Source organism: Malus domestica, chromosome 06 (genome assembly GCF_042453785.1).
Source record: "Malus domestica chromosome 06, GDT2T_hap1".
In the NCBI taxonomy this organism is placed as follows: Eukaryota; Viridiplantae; Streptophyta; class Magnoliopsida; order Rosales; family Rosaceae; genus Malus; species Malus domestica.
In genome coordinates this window covers 30,220,485-30,238,849 of record NC_091666.1, presented here as the reverse complement: position 1 = coordinate 30,238,849, position 18,365 = coordinate 30,220,485, and the positions used below count along the sequence as shown (strand labels likewise).

At 35.6% G+C, this 18,365-nt stretch overlaps 2 protein-coding genes across 3 annotated transcripts in view; both read right to left on the bottom strand.

Moving 5' to 3' along the window:
- Positions 1-5,860: 5,860 nt before the first annotated feature.
- On the bottom strand, positions 5,861-8,799 carry LOC103437716 (probable inactive poly [ADP-ribose] polymerase SRO5). Its single transcript, XM_008376212.4, has 5 exons — positions 7,594-8,799; positions 7,208-7,449; positions 6,983-7,119; positions 6,785-6,880; positions 5,861-6,237 (listed from the first exon to the last, which is right to left on the bottom strand). Exons 1-5 carry the CDS (start codon positions 8,142-8,144, stop codon positions 6,172-6,174), a joined length of 1,092 nt encoding a protein of 363 aa, XP_008374434.1. The 5' UTR covers positions 8,145-8,799; the 3' UTR covers positions 5,861-6,171.
- Positions 8,800-11,530: 2,731 nt separating this feature from the next.
- The window catches only part of LOC103428334 (serine/threonine-protein kinase ATM), a 40,386-nt gene continuing 33,551 nt past the window's right edge, over positions 11,531-18,365 (bottom strand). For both annotated transcript variants that reach the window (XM_070824124.1, XM_070824125.1), the window contains exons 57-79: positions 18,209-18,360; positions 17,900-18,101; positions 17,764-17,811; positions 17,561-17,644; positions 17,225-17,308; positions 16,877-16,957; positions 16,603-16,692; positions 16,466-16,528; positions 16,070-16,210; positions 15,912-15,968; positions 15,690-15,749; positions 15,337-15,431; positions 15,133-15,241; positions 14,498-14,587; positions 13,992-14,071; positions 13,823-13,901; positions 13,546-13,592; positions 13,362-13,461; positions 13,148-13,279; positions 12,913-13,047; positions 12,761-12,826; positions 12,503-12,646; positions 11,531-12,344 (exon numbers count right to left, since the gene is read on the bottom strand). In XM_070824124.1, coding sequence (XP_070680225.1) covers positions 12,267-12,344; positions 12,503-12,646; positions 12,761-12,826; positions 12,913-13,047; positions 13,148-13,279; positions 13,362-13,461; positions 13,546-13,592; positions 13,823-13,901; positions 13,992-14,071; positions 14,498-14,587; positions 15,133-15,241; positions 15,337-15,431; positions 15,690-15,749; positions 15,912-15,968; positions 16,070-16,210; positions 16,466-16,528; positions 16,603-16,692; positions 16,877-16,957; positions 17,225-17,308; positions 17,561-17,644; positions 17,764-17,811; positions 17,900-18,101; positions 18,209-18,360 — 2,217 coding nt within the window. In that variant the 3' untranslated portion in view covers positions 11,531-12,266. The remainder of the gene's footprint in view (positions 12,345-12,502; positions 12,647-12,760; positions 12,827-12,912; positions 13,048-13,147; positions 13,280-13,361; positions 13,462-13,545; positions 13,593-13,822; positions 13,902-13,991; positions 14,072-14,497; positions 14,588-15,132; positions 15,242-15,336; positions 15,432-15,689; positions 15,750-15,911; positions 15,969-16,069; positions 16,211-16,465; positions 16,529-16,602; positions 16,693-16,876; positions 16,958-17,224; positions 17,309-17,560; positions 17,645-17,763; positions 17,812-17,899; positions 18,102-18,208; positions 18,361-18,365) is intronic.

Sequence of the window (18,365 nt, the reverse complement as noted above, 5' to 3'; positions counted from 1 at the left end):
GATTTGAGAGTTTATATATAACCTAGTGATGAGTGGTTGTGGAAAATTGGCTTCTATTGTATATTATTATGTTTAGTAATAACAATTCTAATTATATTCATGAAAAAACTTGAGCAATCCCTACTTTTTGGTAGGGTTAAAAATAGTTTCAACAAGTGCTAATTAGCTTTTTTCATCTAATTTAAGTCCTTAGTTTAATGCAAATTTAAAAGAGGTTTTTAAAAATGCCTGGAATATGCAGTAGTACACTACATGGCATTATACAAGTGAAGTCACACTTGAAAAATAATACTTTCATCCACTTATATAATGATATTTGACGTACCACCTTATTTTCTAGACACTAAAAATTTCTCCAAATTTAGACGAAATTGATATAGCGAATGTATTTGAGTTCACAAAGGGACAAGTTGAAAGAATGGACGTTAGTAAATTTTCCTAATAAATAATAATAGATTTTTTATTTATTTTTGTTTTATAAAATTGTTCTCCTGACAACTTATGATCACTAACCCTTATACAAAGGCAGTCGTTGACTATGTATTCTGAGTCAATTAGTGATCAGGAGTAACCATGAGTTGTTGGTCCAATAATAAATAATAAATTACGAGGCTTCTTTGAAACTAAAATCTAGAGGTTTTGGGTTCGAAACCCACTGTTGGTGTGGAATCCAAACTTATGGTTAGAAAAATGTTGAAATATCTCTGTGAGTCTTCTCGGCCTCTAGAAATAATGGATAACCGTGGCCACCAATTGTCTCTTTTTTTTTTTTACAAAAAAAAAAACTTAGTGATGAGGAGAACAAGATTTGTCTTTTTAAATAGTCGAAAATTGCATAATACGCGGTTTTGTATAAATTGGAATAAGCGACGGTGGGAATTACTAGACGAGGTTTGATTGGGGCAATCGCCACCTTTCGTCCTGTACTGTTCATACATTGTCGCATTATTGTTCACCATAGTAAATGTTATTTTCTTAATATGTACCTAATAATTTACCACGCGTTCTTTTACCTAATTTTTTTAATTAAAGAAGTAATATTAATATAAAAATTAATTAAAATTAGATGAAAATGCACGTGACAGATATAATTATAATGATGAGCAAAAATACTTCTGTTCATACCTAAATACGAACCCTTTTTCTTCTTCTTCTCTTGTGTGAAATTTTATATATTAATTATGGAATTTTATGGGCGGAAAATGGAAAGGTCGGCGGCTAGACGTTGTTGTTGGCTGTCCAATTTTAAACAAATAATTACGTGGGAAACTAATTAAGGTTTGTTTTTCGTATGAAAAAAGGAAATCAATGCTACTTGACATGTGTGAAGCTCAAGTGTTCACACGTGTATGGAAGAGAGTTTTTCAGTGTATATAGAACACAAGGTGGTCCACTATGTATATTAGTGATAGAATTTTTATTTTTAAGTGTTCTTCCACTTGTATAATAACATGTGGTGTACCACTCCGCATTTCGGACACACTAAAAAAATATCTCTGTCAAGAGAGCTCATGAGAAGCTGTTTGAAGCTTAAGAAAATAAAACATACAATTTGCCGGGTTGTTGAATCATTTTGCTTGTATTATTATATTTGTTGACAATTTTAACTTAATCTATTGGTGTGTATATGTTTTCCCTTCATTCCAATGTTAGGACATTACAAACTGTTTTTACATAACCATGTGCGACATACAAAAAAAGAAAAGAAAAAAAGAGATGCGGTAATTAGTGACTGATCTAAGATTTTTATTTTTATTTTTAGATTGGCGATCTATAAAAGCTTGATGTGGTGTTTTTGCTTAAGGCATTCCTTGTTGGTGGGTAGGTCTTAACGCTTGTGGCACCAAACAGATCGAGGATGGATGTTGGAATAGAGAAATTTGAGTGAAAATGGTGAATGCTGGAGGAGAAAAGCCAAAATGACTTATGGTTTTGTGTAAGAAAGGGAATATGCAACTCCGCGCCATCCTATCTTATCCAGCTGCTTGATGGTCAAAATTTGATCCGGTTTAGAGACTTTTTGAAGTCTCATGCCCACCCTTGCTATTGGATTGGTTTGCCCTTGACGACAATTTAATGAGGCTCTTGACGACAACATAATGAGACTTTCACGATTAGGTATCAGATTCACGATAAACATATATAATGCATTCGTGTGAGTCAAATTAAACACTCTTAATAACGTCCAAGTAGATAACAATACCAATATATTGTTCACAATTTGAAAGGGATTAATCAATTTAAAATTTTGGTATTTGCCTAATACATGAGAGTGACCCCAGTGATCATTAATTATAAAATAGAAAGATTAACAAATTTGATTTATCTAAACCACCAGTGAGTTCTTTTGATGCGGACTCAACCCACCAAGTTGTTACTTCTAGATCAAGATATATTTGGAAATTTCTTTAGCATGATAGAAGGAAAATGAGGGAGTGTGCAAGTTGTGTGATGTGGATATGAAAACCTTGATTTGGGAAGATATAAACCTTTTGTACTCCAAAGTCCAACCTGTGAGATAAGACGACCTTTTTGCATATAAAGTATCATCATTTGCTTGAGGATGAGATATTTTCATTGTGCATGACACAAAGTCTGGTACAACAAATTAATTGATTGGAAATTTAAAAAAAAAATATTCAACTAATTGTATTATGATATATAGTGTAGCGGACTATCTTTTCGGCACACTAAGATTTTTTCCCCTAAAGATAGATCGATGGGTTTGATTTGGTCTTCTTGGTCTGTGACGACAACGAACCTTCGCCTCCATGGCCAAAGTCATGTGCCGGTGACACTGAATTTGGAGTCTTTTAAATTTTTTTTTTAAACAAATGATATTATCTACGTTAGGAAAGAGGAGGTGAGTTTAGCCTCACAATGGGCTAACAATAATATTGTGGTTCAAATTTTCATTTGGCGAAAATCGAACCTAAGACCTCTCACGTACAAAGAGGAAAATCACTAAGCTATAATACTAAGTGGCGGACTCTTCTATTATTAGATGGTACATTCATCATATTTAATTAAAAGTTTGTTCAATGTTTTCATTTTTTTTAGTACAACGATATATTTTATACTAAAGGAATGAGGGAGTTTGGTTAAGCCACACAATGGGCAACCTAATTTGATATCGAATTTACCATCTACGAGATTCGAACCTAAGACCTCTCACTTACAAGTGAAGAGGAATACCACCAGATTGTAGTACTGAGTGAATGTTCAATGTTTTCATTTAAGTTCATGATTAGTATAAAATAAGTTCATGCATATTTTAAGTTATGGTTATGTATGATCATTAATAAGGGTAACCTATACATGGAAGGTTGTTCCATGCCGAGACTATTTACCCTTACTCATGTACGGAAAGAATGATTCAGAAATTGAGAGTACTTTTAAATTTGGTTTAGCTAGTGAAGAGTGTTTTCTTCCTATCCCTAGACCCTTATCTATTTAGATCCTATGATGCCCTAGATGGTTTGGACGAGTGTGTCCTGTTCCTATTTTTTTTTTCTATGGAGATGAGCTAACAGTGGTTTACTTCTCAGCCTAGTTATGCTTATCTCTCAAGATCAAAGTTTTGGTCACTAAAGAAGATGTACTCAGTTGGTATGCTTGCTATAATCATGTTGTAATTGTGTTTTGTCGTATAAATGAATTACCGCTATCGTTTTACTTTAAAAAAATAATGATCATTTGCCAATCAAACCTACCTAACCCAATATTAATAAGATTCATAAGGGTTGGCGATATGATTTAATGGGCTAAATAGAATAGACGTTACCTTTGAGCTTTTGTCTTATGCCCTTAGCCACACTTCATCTCTAAGTCGATGAAAAAAATTTACATGCACCAGTTTTGAAATTTTATTGTCTTTGAATTTCTCATCACGTGACTTGTCACATTTAAGAATTTCTTCTGACCTTCTCGTGTCAATATAACAATTTTTTAGGAAATTTTCCTGTATATGCCCGACCACGTGACATCGTTATGAAAGTTTTTCTCATGGAATTAACTAATCAATAAACCCACCAAATATATTCTAGCAATGATGTGGCCTAACATGCTTGGATGATTTTTGGGTCTCATCTCAAATTTGTTCCAATTAAATTTCAAACTTGCAAATAATTATTTCATCAATGCACATGGTGCAAAACATTTGGTGTGCATTTCTTGCTCATTATTTTCCCATCAAATTATATTTTCTTTGCAAGTAACGTGCTAAAAAAGCACACGTTTTGGTAAATAAATAGTATTCATCGATGAATTATCATTCTTTTTTGTTCTAGGTTAATAATTGTCAAAGCATATATAATATAACTATTGCATAAATTAATTTAGACTTGGAAAGCAAGTAAAGTACATTTCTTGCTGCAATTATGAACAGTTGGCGTGGGTGAGGCTTGATTTTGTTGTTATACCATGCGTTTTAATGCATTAAAGTGTTTTATGGCCGAGTCTGCATAAAAATATACACAAATATTTCCAACCAAATCATTCCCTCTAATATGATAATACCAATAGCTTTAGCCAAGTTGAATAGAGCCATGTACTCTTTTTTCTGCACCCAAGATTAAATTTGCCACCTAATTAAAATGATTATAATGTAGATTCTATTCTTGTTTGTCAACAAAGTCAAACATAAAACTAAGTACTGGTTTGGTACTGTGGTGCTTTATAAAAAGTGAGTATAAAAAAAAGCTAAGCTCAAAAAGGTGTTTGATAAACATTTAAAAACAACTTATTTTCACAGTTTTGGATGAAAAAAAGCTGAAAACGTGAAGCAGCGAAAATAAGCTTATTCTCACAGCACAGCAGAATCAGTTTTTTTTTCAAAGCATAGCAATACCAAACCAGTCTGGGTAGAATGTGCTACGATCCACTCAAGGTTAGAAAATACATCTCATAAGCAGTGGAAGATTCAAGATTTCAATGCCGGATGGTCCCAATGTAGAAGTTCCGGAAGTTTCAACATCGACCATCTTTTTAAACATCATTCGTTTCAATTGAATTTGGTTCACATATCTATTTTCTAACAAATTCGGTTGAAAAATCAAGATTAAGGTCACATGTGCCAAAACCAACAAATGCTCCTCAACTGGTGGTGGTGAGTGGACTGATATAGCACGGGGCCTTAAGCCTAATTCAGTCAATGTTGGACTCTTCGTGGCTTCGTGTACAGTAAACCTTCTGCTGCAGCCTTACCAAGTAGGGATTAGTGTAAAAGCCTATGAACCATGGAATTGGGCTTCAACTTGTAGTCTTGAACCATTTTGCTCACTCTATCCACAACTCCATATGATTTTTTTTTTTTCTAATTTTTTTTTAGTGTAATGGAAATTCAATGAAAGTAGACTCTCTATGATGATATTTGCAGAAGTTCGTAAAATTGATTCAGAATCGAGAGTTATATTTTTGTCAAAAATACGACTGTTTGAGTTTTTGAGAGATTCTTTTTGTATGTAATTAGGAAAATATTATAAATATTGAGTCTCAAAAGTGACTAAACCATCTCTAGAATGAGTTTCAAGAATTTTAAAAAATTTATGGTGCGACGAACAAAAACTCAGAAGCTCGATTAAAAATCATTGTGTTTTTGTGTGATTTATAATCAAATCTAAGTTTGTCCAAAATGACCCGATGTCATGTATCAATATAACCTAATTTTGGTGAACAAATCCAAAATCTCAACTGCTACGACATGTCAACAAGAAGAACCATGACTATTAGAGGGAGGAGTCTTGGCCACCACGAAATATTTCGAATCCTTCTACTTGAAGAATTAAGCTAACAATAATTCTTGAGATAGAAAAGTAGGCATGCACATATTCTTCCACCAATGTTATCAAAGGCACGAATATAATCCTGAAATCTCAGCCCTTAATTCTGGACAATACCATTCGAAGTTTCGAACCAGTACAAGATCCGTTGTATGATTAGCAGAAAATTAGAAGAAAAAAAAAAGAAAAAAAAAAGAGAAGAACATTAGGTATAAAGGAGTATCGACTTTAAGTAAGAACCCTAAACTCAGTGAAATTACAGACAAGCCCTTAACGAATCTCTAATGGATCCCCTCACTTGTGGGTATATTTTGTCAATTTGATCCGCACCGTATTAGTCCCTACTGTTCACTCTCTCATCATCGTCATCATCGAAGGAAAACTGGTGAATCTACACCGTCCATCTTACTCCTGCCTCCGCTGGGGGCATCGCTTTAGTTTGCATTGTTTTGATTTGCTGCACACACAAAATTAACAAATCTTATTGTTCTATACAAATTATGTAAAACATGGTGATAAGTAGAAGGATGAAAGAATACAATTCAATATAAAAAAAAATATTGAAATCGGAAAAAGTATTAATGCAATGTTATATGTCAAAACTAGAGACTGAATTGTCTCGCATCACGAGACCCATGAAATTACAAGAATACTAAAACAGACGTGTGTGATCGTGCAACGACACTTCATGTAGGAGAGTTGGAAAAAACAAAATTGGTGTGTATAAGGTCTATTTATGGCAATAGAAACTACTCCAAGAAACTCCCAAATATAAAAAAGAAGTCTTTGCCTTGGTTAACAAGTAGCCAACAATATTGCCAAATTAAAGATAATAATTAATTCCTTTAAATTTTACAAATCATACCAATATTGCAAAATTATATATTATGCCAATAAATACAATATTGCAAAAAAAAAAAAGATATCATGCATGTTATTAGAAGCAATAACCAAGTATTAATAAATTAATTAGGTAAATACAAAAAAAAAAAAAAAATTCAAACCTTGGCTCTGAAAGATTTGATAATTGAAGCCAGTAACTTGTCCCCTGCAATTTGTCTCACTTTTTGTATTAGTTGCTGCCTTGTAATCACATTCTCCTGAAAAATAAAATAGAAAAGGTTAAAAAAAATGGAGAATAATTACAAGAAAAAAAGGGTACAAAATCTTGAAAATTCAATGCAGGAAGCAGTAATACTTACTCTGTGATCTTTGTAATGCTTGCTGATCAAGGCAATGGAAGGTGGAGGCAAGAACTTCGAAAGCACGCCGATTAGCGCCGGAAACGGCATCCACGGCGAAGTCGGTTTCTTAACTGGTTCTTGAACCTTCAAAAGTTCTACACCATTGAAACAAAATGTTAATTAGTTTGAACTCGGAAGATGAACAATTATTCAGAAACAAAAAAGTTGGGGAAATTGCATTACCTTTCAAGCAATTAGGAGCTCTGAAGCTGATGACATACTCCGGCAGGATGTGAGTGTTCATGTGCGTACTCCAAACTATGTACTTCTTGGGAGCAAAGATGCTGTCGATGCCAGAATCAAACTGTTCGGAGCTCGGATGATGCTGTTTAGAACCGGGACACACAACCTCCGGCCTCCCCAGTATCACACGGCAGAGCAGGAGATGTCGTAGACCGTCTTCGTCAACGTTCAAGCTTTCGACGCTACAAGAACAAATCAAATTTGTCAACCAAATGTCGAAAACGTACACGAATGTACAAAAATGCATACGCATTTTGAAGTAGTAATTCAAATTCGAAGCCGAAAAATACGTGAAGAATTGGGGCAAAAACGGAACACACACTTACAGTTGCAGAGGAGAATCATCAGGAGCAAGATAAACACCGTTTCCGAACGCCCCATTTGTCTGAGGCTGCTCAAAGTTGCCGAAACCATGGCAGATGATCTTCGAAATCTCGTCTTTCGAAGAAGGCGCGAACCAAGCGTACTTCACGTTGGGATTTCCCCCGCACTTCTCCTCCACGGCTTTCAAGTAAATTTGAAAGGAACGCAGCCTTGCTTGGCCAACAAGGCTCGAGTAGGAGTTCCTGTGAACCGCCACCACACTTGCTTGCGCCCCAAGCAATCCCAAACTCGAAAGGAACCGCTGCTTGATGAGGTCGTGAACTCTGTCCCCGTCGAAAAGCGGGACCAACCCATCACCGAACGGCCGGGATTGATTACCGGAACTCGAAGAACCCGAATCGGCGACGCTTTCGGAGTCGGAGATCGACGAATGGACGGTCTCTGAGGCAGAGTCGTCTTCCGATGAATTTCCCGAATCGGAGAACTGGTCGCTCCGTTCATCTTCCGATGAATTTCCGGAGGAAAGATTTGGATAATCATTTCTGTACTCCATTGCAATCAAAACCCAGAAGAAAATCACAACAACTAAATTAAAACCTACTGTGATTTTTACAATCTGAAGAAAACAAAACAGAATCTAATTAAAATCTAAAATGTGTTCATGTATATGACTTTCGTGGGGGTTGAGCAAAAAGAATAACGAATCGGACTTCGTGGGGGTTGAGCAAAAAGAATAACGAATCGGATAAGCATTGGATTCCGATCGGACCCAGAAAGCGTTGGATCAAAAGAATCGGATCCAAAACCAAAGATGGAATGAAATTAGAGGAGTCGGCAGATTTTTCAGAACGCCAAGAAGGCAAACAAACTAAACAAACCAAACAACCAAAAAGTACCAAAACGAATACATTTCTGTGAAGTTTTGGGATATGATTTTAGCAGAGATTTCGTGTAAACTTTTGAGATTCAAGAACTAGAAGAAAAACCCAGAAAGAAACAATGGGAGTTTCTGAGAATTTGAGAGAGGTGGGAAGAAGGGGTTCGTAGAAATCAGGATTTGGGGGATTTGGTGGCTTTGGATTTTGTTTTCTGGGTTGGGATTTAAATGGGAACTGCGTTTTTGGATTGCTTGGGGAGGAGGAATGGAGGAGAAGAAGAAGAAGAAGGAATTGAAAAACTGAGAGCACAAAAAGGCGGTGGGTGCGGCCGCCATTGGTTTTGGATGCCCGCCGTTTTTATAAGCGACAATTTCTCGGGGCTCCGCGAGGTGGAACGGGCTGATTTGTTTTCTGTTTAAGGCGGTTTATGTGACGTGTGGATTTTGAACTGTTGGAATTACTATAACACCCTTGGAAATATCTTTTGCTTTTCTGGGTGGCAAGGGCTTCATTGGGATATGAGGGAATTTTAGGGGATTGGTCGGTCAGGGAATTGGATGGGAGGTTATGGTTATCCAAACATTTTATTAATTTAATATTGGGAAATGATTTTGCCCACGTACCTTATTCTTCGTGCCACTTGGCTTGGTGTTTATTTTATTTTTTAAAAAAGGGAATCAGCCTGTGGTTTTGCCGGTGAAGATAATTTTTTTTGGAAGTTAAAAAGATTTAAAGAAGTATTTTAATTTTTTTCTGATCGCTATCGTGTAATTTGTTAGCACAAAATAAAGAGCTTCATTGGGATACGGGGGAATTTGAGGGGACAGGGTACATAAAAGAAAGAGCTTCTGTGATTGGTGGGTGAGGGAATTGGATGGGAGGTTATGGTTATCCAAACATTTTATTAAATTTAATATTGGGAAATGATTTCGAACCTGACTTCTTTGGTCTCCCGTTTTTCATATACTCTCATCCATTTCTATTTGTGCGGTCACGGTTAAGACACTTTAACATTTTATAATACTATTACTTTTTATCTTATTATCTCTATAAAAAAATCAATATAAAATGTTAACGTAGCTTAACCGTGAACGCACAAAATAGGAGGAGATGAGAGTGTATGAGAAGTGGGAAGGCAGAGAAGCCGAGTTCAATGATTTCACCCATGGGAGAGGATCCTTTTCGGATTCATTTTGTGGGGATTCTAGGGATCCACATATTTTAGTCGTTCATCATACATCGTGCGGTCAGTTTTTGTCTGATATTATTTATGTTTAATTTTAAATTAAAAAGTCAAATGATTTTTTACCGCACAATACACGATGAATAGTTAAGATACGGAAATCCTTATGATTCTCACAAATTGGATCCGGATGGGATCCAATTCCTTTGCCCACGTACCTTTTGTTATTCTTCATGCCACTTGACTTTGAGAGATTTTTCAATGGTACATTATGTATCACTATACAAATGATATGATATGTGTGTTAAAAAGTTAATAAGTTAAAAAATAAAATTTTCCACTACTTATATAAAAACATGTGGTAGACCACCTATGTTCACGTCACAATAAAAAAAATTCTCCTTGACTTGGTCTTTATTTATTTTTATTTTATTTTTTAAAAGAGAATCAGCTTGTGGTTTTGCTAGTGCAGTTAATCTTTTTGGAAGTCAAGAAGACTCAAACAAGTATTTTAGTCTTTTTTTTACCACTACTGTGTGATTTACCAACACAAAAAATCTAACGCAGAATGTGCTGTGTAGAGTACAAGCCTAAAATTTGTCCAAACCACTAGGCCACCTCGTAGTGGTACCACGTAGTGTTTATCACTTGTTTATGAAAACCATTCTTAGCACATTTTCTTATATCACATTAGTGACACCTCTATAATAAGGTAGAGCTCATCAACACATGTGAATCATATTTTTATTAAAAGAGATGATACGAATGTGGTATAAAAAAAAAATATGATAAGAATAATATTTTTTTTAAATTTAATTTATGACCGAACAACGAGTGAAAGTTTGAACCTAGAACATATTGAATTGAATAGATTTTGACTACGTGCGACTAACTCTGCGTGCTAAAAGATTTGGATAAGTAGTCCCAATGATTTTGTTGTTTTGGTTTTGATGGTGTAAGTTGGATTCATCCCATAGACTGATGTTCAAAATTTTCTGCATGTTGTTTGTAAGGTGATATGTGTGTGATGGCAGACAAATGGAACCATGTCCGCAGGAGGGCTTGGATCAACTCAACTGTGAAGGGGTAGTTCCACTTTTTGCAGGGTCCTTTCCTTTGTGCGAATCGCCAGAAATGCCTATTCCTCGAGGGAAATACAGAGGATCCTCTTTGTGAATTTTGGGAATTCTCAAATCTTAATCATTCATCATATATCGTGCGGTCAGTTTTCGTCATATACTATTTATATTTAATTTTAAATAAAAATATTTAAAATGATTTATAACCGCACGATATATGATGAATGAACGTGATTTGATAATCTTCAGGATCCTCATTCCAGGTCATAAACTTCACCAGATCATGATGTACAGAAACACTAGTAGTTGCAGTTCGAGAAGTGTGAAACGCCCATTTAAGAATTTTCGGAGTGTCAAAAATCACTCATTTAGAGCTCGTTTGAGTGTTGATTTTTAATTTTTTTTTATTAAAATCAGTAATCACCTTGTTTTTCTAAAATAATCACTTTTAAAGAAAACACGCATCTCATTTCATTTGCTTGTCAATGATTTTACTCTCATTTAAAAACTTATACTATGTTTGAACAGGAGAAACAAACATGGGATTTTGGCAAAAGTCGGAATTTGTAAATTGATATATACCAAATCCCTTGTTTAGATTCATAAACATAAAAATTTAGAATTTTCTCGTGAAAAAAAAAAACTTGGAATTTAGAACCTTCAATTTTCAAGTTTAAACTCCATGTAAATTGGTGTCATTTCTCAATTTCTCTGAGTACAACTTTAAAAATAACAAATTATGTATTCAAATTCACTGTTTTTTTAAGTTAACTAAATAAAAAAATTCACAAATTCTAAATAACATAATTATGTCATTTTTAATTTATGTGATTTTAAAATTTCTTAATATTCTTAAATTTCCTCATCCAAACAAAGTAATGGATTTTTACCAAACAATTTAAGTATGATTCTAACGCTCTTATAAATCACTCCCAAACAGACCCTAACCAACATGAGACTTTGTTATCTAACTGAAAGATAGACAGAAGAGAGGGTTCCAGCTGAAGCTATGGGCATAAAGGTCCTCGTCTCTGTGGGTCGAAGAACAAGGATTCGAGTTGAACCACTAGAAGTTGTACTCACTAGTCACCACACTCCTAAATCCGCCTAGCTGGCACTTTCTTCTACTGTTTTTTGGTTCAACGCAATGTAAGAGATAAAAACTCAAACAATCCCCATGCCTTGTGCTATTGGCCTTGTGTTAGAAGATGTTACGCCTTTTGATCTCTCTCTCTCTCTCTCTCTCTCTCTCTCTCTCTCTCTTCGTGTGACGGTACAACCAAGTTTTTCTCCTACATTTCGAGACATTTCGAGCACAGCAAATGGGGGACACATCGCTAGTTGACCTGGTGCAACCAGCAGCTGTAGGCCTGTACATCGGAGCCTATGGAACTATACATGGACCTACACCCGGTACAGCTGACTCGGGTACATATACAAAGAGAAAAGAGATGCTCAAAAAACTTGATACCTCCAAAGGCCGCCTGTACAAAGATGATTCGAAGTTTTCGGGACTAGGATGACGAAGGAATCCATCATAACCATGCTCCCCATCCAGGAAACAGTTGACATAGACGCTCGGGATCGATCGCATCTTGTATAAGTTGTTGAACCTGCAAACTCAGATTTCTCTTAATACAGATATCCGAAAAGCTAAGATGTATTCTTCAACTAAATATTATGAAAACGGGATATAATGATTGATGTTCATTGGTGCTACTTGTTTCAATATTATAGGCACATCGATGAAACTGCAGTGCACGAGAACTACCTGTCCATGTATGCTTCGCATTTCCCCGTCTTCATATCCATCGAGTTTTTGTTTTACGCGCATCAGTGCACGTGCAGCATCCTTGTTACCTTCATATTCATCTTGCGAGCCTTCAAAGCTTAAGTTCAAGTCGTCATCCGTTTCCTAACCAAGACAAAGAAACGTATTCAGTGTAAGAATAAACGTATACTGGGATGGGGTGGTTTGAACAGCTACTACAGGTGAAACAGCGAATAAATTTATGACAAGTTTCATTACCTTCTGACGCTGCAAAGCTTTCAAAGGTGATAAAGCCCACTTATAAAGTGGATCATGGATAAAAACCTGCATAGAAATCCAATCAGATATCGAGGGAACAAGAAGTTGCGGGTTTCGTTTATTAATTAGAGAAGTTGACTCAGGTAACATACTTCAACGATGGTCAGTAGTGCTTCTTTATTTGTCCTCATAACAGAAAGAGTTTCTTCACAGCATCTTCTGAAAACCCCTTCCACTCCAGTCACACCCATGCCATCGATGATGTCCCTTGTAAGTCGGAATGGAACCTGTAAACATTAATTTTATAATAAGAACATCGAACCATACAAAATTCAGTACGCTAGGCAAACAAGCTTAGCAGGGAAAAAATAATCACAAAGTACAAACCCGTTCTGGTGTTTTGAGCATCAAGCCTTGTTCAAAGGCAACGCCAAGATCTATATGAACAACTTCTGCAGTGGTTTGATCAATTAAGATATTCATAGAATGTCGATCTCCAAGGCCAACGATATAACCAACCTGAATATGGAGCACAGTTTTCAGAATTATTACAGTTTATGGCCAAACGCCAATTGCCACAGAATGAGTATAAATCACAAACCATTGAACTAGTGGCAACACTTCGCGTGTACGAAAGTCTCTTCTCAAACCAGTCAGCTGGTTGCAAGAACCTCTCCAAGAAAAAATGATGCATGACAGGCCTGCATGAGGTTTTTATTTGGAATTAAGAGGCTCACCAGCTTAATATTTGAAAAACTAGGTGTTCACCCAGAGAAATGATATACCTGAACTTCGTACAAACTTCCTTGAATGCCTTGCGCTTGTCCTTTCCCTGCCGAAAACCAAAGCATTTATATAAGTTTGTTTTAAGGTGAACATAGTACTACTTTGGCATCCAGACATACATCTGTCTCTAAAGAAATTTACAAGAACTTCGAACAAATTTTCCATGTTTAGTAAATAGGAGAGCACTCTTCCTTCTCAACAATGCCCTTGAGTAATTGGTTTTCTTCAATCACAATAAACTTCAAAGCGTTACAAATTTTAAGGAGTGATACTTACATTTGCCATGTGTTCTCGGCATTTGAGAAATGACCAGTCCCCCACTCCATATCGACCATGGGCCCCTCCATTTCTCGTGCTGAAAATTGAAAAAAAAAAAAATTAGAAAACCCAAATTATTCGATCATTGGAAATACTCGTGTAGGCTTTAAAATAAGGTACCAATTACCTTCCTATAAGATAGTCACCAAGAGGAAGAGTGCCATTAACCCATTCAAGAACACCAGCACTTGGAGTGAATGGAACTACCTATCTCATCAAGAACAATGTGACGTTTTAATAGGTAAAAGAATTAAATGATAAAGATCATTGGTAGGAAAAAATTATTTAACAAAGCGATGCACATCCAGTCGGAAGCAATAATGCAATTTTCACGCACAAGAATTCATTTAACAAAATCTTCAAAGTGCACAAAGATCTGTATAATAATTAGAGAATAAAGATACATGATACAAAACTGATAGTATTTATTTCTCAACGGAAATTTCAAACTGTAAAAATGTTTAAGAAAACGCAAAACAATCAAGGGAACTAAGTCCTCATTGCACTATTAACAATCATCCAAAAAAAAAAAAAAACAATGCTGGTGAATTCTTTTCCGCCAAATTCTTGCCAAATAAAATATCAACCTTCTGCTTCAGAATGACATGATATGATATGTGTTGAAGAAGATACCTTGTATGTACGCACTCCTAATCTTCTTTTCCATGTATCCCGGTGGTTCTGTAAAAAGGTGTTGACTAAACCAAAAAATTGTTCCATTACCTGTAAATATATTGAAAAACATATTATACAAGTGAAATAAAAAACCATGAAAGAAGTACTTGTTTGTACCAAAAGGAAGCAGGCTACTGAACATTTATTTAAGAAAAGAATAAAAAAAAGTGAGACTGCGTTGAAGACAAGGCCCTCACAATAAAGCTAATATTACTAATGTTCTCCATAGCTACACAAAGCAATCCCGATAGACTAGTGGCAGGTAACAACACAACACCAGTTAAAGTACCAAGTAAAGAATTAGTCCAGGAAGAAGTGTTGGGCAACAAGAGCAATCTAATCCTTAGTAACTGTCTATTAGGGAGGCGTGCACAAAAAGCATATTAGATGCACCATTTCAAACCAGGAGGATTTTTGGGAATAGTCGAGTATAAATTCTGAAGCTTCAGAAGGTTCAGAATTTTACACTGCCCGGGAAATAGTTCAACGGTTAGACAAAATACAAGCAAAAACATATGTATTTCCACACGCATGGGCATGAGTGCGCGCGCACATGCACAGCTGGCACATAAACAGCAAGTAGAAAATCTTACAGCATCTTGTCTTAGATCATCATTTCCAGATTTTGCCAGCTGTTTGTATCGGCAACCATCAGAACCCAGGCATTCAACCACCTTTGGAGCATTTATACCGTTCATTACTCTGTATGTACACCAATATAAATCAGAAAGTAGCATTGTAAAAAGATTATAAAATAAAATATTAACATGATATTGTAGATTATTCCAAAGACGTACACAACTGAATCTCCTAATCCTTTGAAATATGGGAAAGAGCCTTCATGATATTGACAACTACGGTCAATGGGAAAGGTAGCCGTCACAACAGGCACCTGTGATTTCATAATAAATGCAAAGTTATTAATTATTAAGAACAGATGCAAGCTCAATGAGGCAAGGCAACTCTCAGTCCAAACAATTAAGATGCCAAATCACCTAATCAGTCATTCAAATTAGAATTTTCAAGTCATAAAACAAGAGTAACTTTCATTTCCTAAATACCATGGTTTGTTGTATAGAAAGATTTCACAGCATCAATCATCACATCCCTACAAATGACTAAATACAAAGAACAATTGCGCTGTACTTACAAGTTCCAGCGGTTGAAGATTACGCAATTCTCTCGGTAGCATTACCTTTCTATTGGTATCCTGTTGACACAGTTTAGTTAGGTAGTAGCAGACAAAACTGTTCAAAGGATTTTCATCATAGTAAGAAAGCAATAAAGTTACTTTAGTAAGATCTTAAATGACCAGGATGAGTAACAAAAACTAGGAAGAAGAAAAGACCAACTTGGCATCCGTTTAACTAACCTCTCTCTTCGTTTCTAGTTCGGCAAGTTTGATATAGATCTCCACCATTTGCTTCATCTGATAATAGGATGCAAATATGTACGATTTTTTAGTTCATACGGTTACAACAATAAATTAAGAAACAAAAAATACTTAATCTGGAAAATGACGCTAAATACTTGATTTATAATGCCTCCATGATACGATGTTAACTCTTGTAAGAGATTCTCTGCTGCAAGCTTTTTATCCATATCTACCACAAATGAGTTCCTACTGCGCTGCTTGTCCTTGATACGGTCACCATTTGCCAATGCTAGAAGCTAGTGCAAGTACAGATGGGAATGTAATATATTCAAAAGTATTTTACAGCATAAAACAGGTCCAGAATATGACAATGAGAACCATTTGAAAAAGCATGGTAATTATGGTGCAATAAAGGGGAATGAGAAGTAAGGTTTTTGTTTCCCATTTCTTATTATAGCAGAAATACGAAACCCTTGTATGCGTATTACTCAAGCACAAGACATGCATGGAATTTCAGGCCGGTTGAGGTCAATAAAATTAATTCTGAATACCTGAAAGATAGTATGGTATGGATGGTCAATGGCCATTTTCTTCAGAAGAGAAACCAAGGCAAACTGCAAATCCAATAATTATAATCAGAATATACTCCGACTTCTGAAGAAGCCAAGAATATGAGTTCAATGTGAACCTGAAAATTTTGAGGTCCTGGACAATCCTTTAAGCTACCCATTCTTGAAGCAATTTGGTACACTAAAGGGATGAATTTGTAAGACTGAACCTGTAGAAATATTGGATTACAAATCAAGCTAAACTCTTATGTAGCATTATCTAGCAACATATAATGTGTGTGTACATGTGTGTGTGTGTGTGTGTGTGTATTACTTTTTACAGAAAACAATAGAAATTTAGTTATTATTATTTCAAATATTGATTTATACTTATTTTTCTGATTCACAATGTACCTCACTGATTGCAGCAAGCATGCTATCTATGACATTTTTCCTTGAAGAGAGAGAGAACCACAGGGAAATTAACCGAAAAACCTGAAGACACATGTTAGTCCCTCAATGGAATTATACACAATTCTCCAACAATAAAATCTCTCAGTAGGGATTTATTTGTATAAAATCCACTCAATCCAAGGCAAAGAAATTGTTTTATGTTCAAATCGAATAAAAGTTGCAAAAGTAATCAACATTAAGGGTTGCAAGAATCATCGGAATAACCATAGGCTTTTGGACCGTTCACTACAGAATTACAGTGCTAGATTATTTTTTATGGAACATAGACATTGAGGAGTAAGTACATACCACTCGCACATCATATTTGTCACCAACAACCAAACAACGGTTATATCCCTCCAATGCTAGGCTGAGGAAATTGTCCCTGTCTTCCTGAGAAGTCAACAAAAACATATAAAACAGTTAAAAGTAGATTATGTTTTCAGAATACTTTGAAGGCTCAAGTCAATTCCAGAAGATAAGCTCAGTACTCCTTGCAATTGTTTAACACAGGAAACCCAGAATTTAGATCCAGAATTCCCTCAGATTATTGACTAGGAATTCAAATTCTACACCCCAATACAAAGAAAGTGAAAAGGACACATTGTGAACAAGACTTAAACAAAACTAAGGTGTAACAACTACCTGGAGTTTTTCAGCCTCCTCCTTGTCCATTGCAAGTTGCTTTTGCAACTCTTGAATTTTGACCGAATAGTCACTCTTCTCTCCCTAAAAGTATATACGGAAGAAAAAGAAAAATCCATGTAAAAGAAACTTAGGAGATTATCCCCATGGTACCTATTAAACCAAAATGGCAAATAAGGATTATAACAATGGTTTGGGAGTACCTTTGTAGAAGATCTTAGCCGTTTAATAAGTGCTTCCAGTTCCATTGTCTGTGAAATCAACACGTACACAAAATTGCTCATGAAACAAAACTTCATGTAACTTTTGAGTTCTTGTTTCTAATTTATTCTCAAGTACCTTGTGTTTCCTTAAACGCATTGCTGCTTGCCATTCATTAGAGGTAAGTCTTTCTTCATAACTCCTGAAAAGAGCATCTGCATAATGTGCAAGATGAAAATGTGTTTGGCTTTGTCTACCTCTGGACATCTCTTTTGTATACTTCTGATTCTCAGCAAGCGAAACAGCAGGCTTCAAATACTTCTCTAAAATAGTTCTTGAGCTGAAGTTGAGTTTCAGAGAGAAATAAAAAGGAAGATAAAAAAAATCAGTACATCTCTGATTCACATCCAAAATCAAATTAATCAGTAGTTAAGATTTTCTATTAACTTGCTAGATCTAGTCTCTGCCAGCCACTTCCCAACCAAGCGATGAACATCTGAAGACTCTTCATTGGACACGAAATTTTGCGAGACATATTTTGCAAGGCTGATTGCCATCTCATGCTGACCTTGGCCACGCAGAAGCTTTGCTTCTTCAAGCTGCC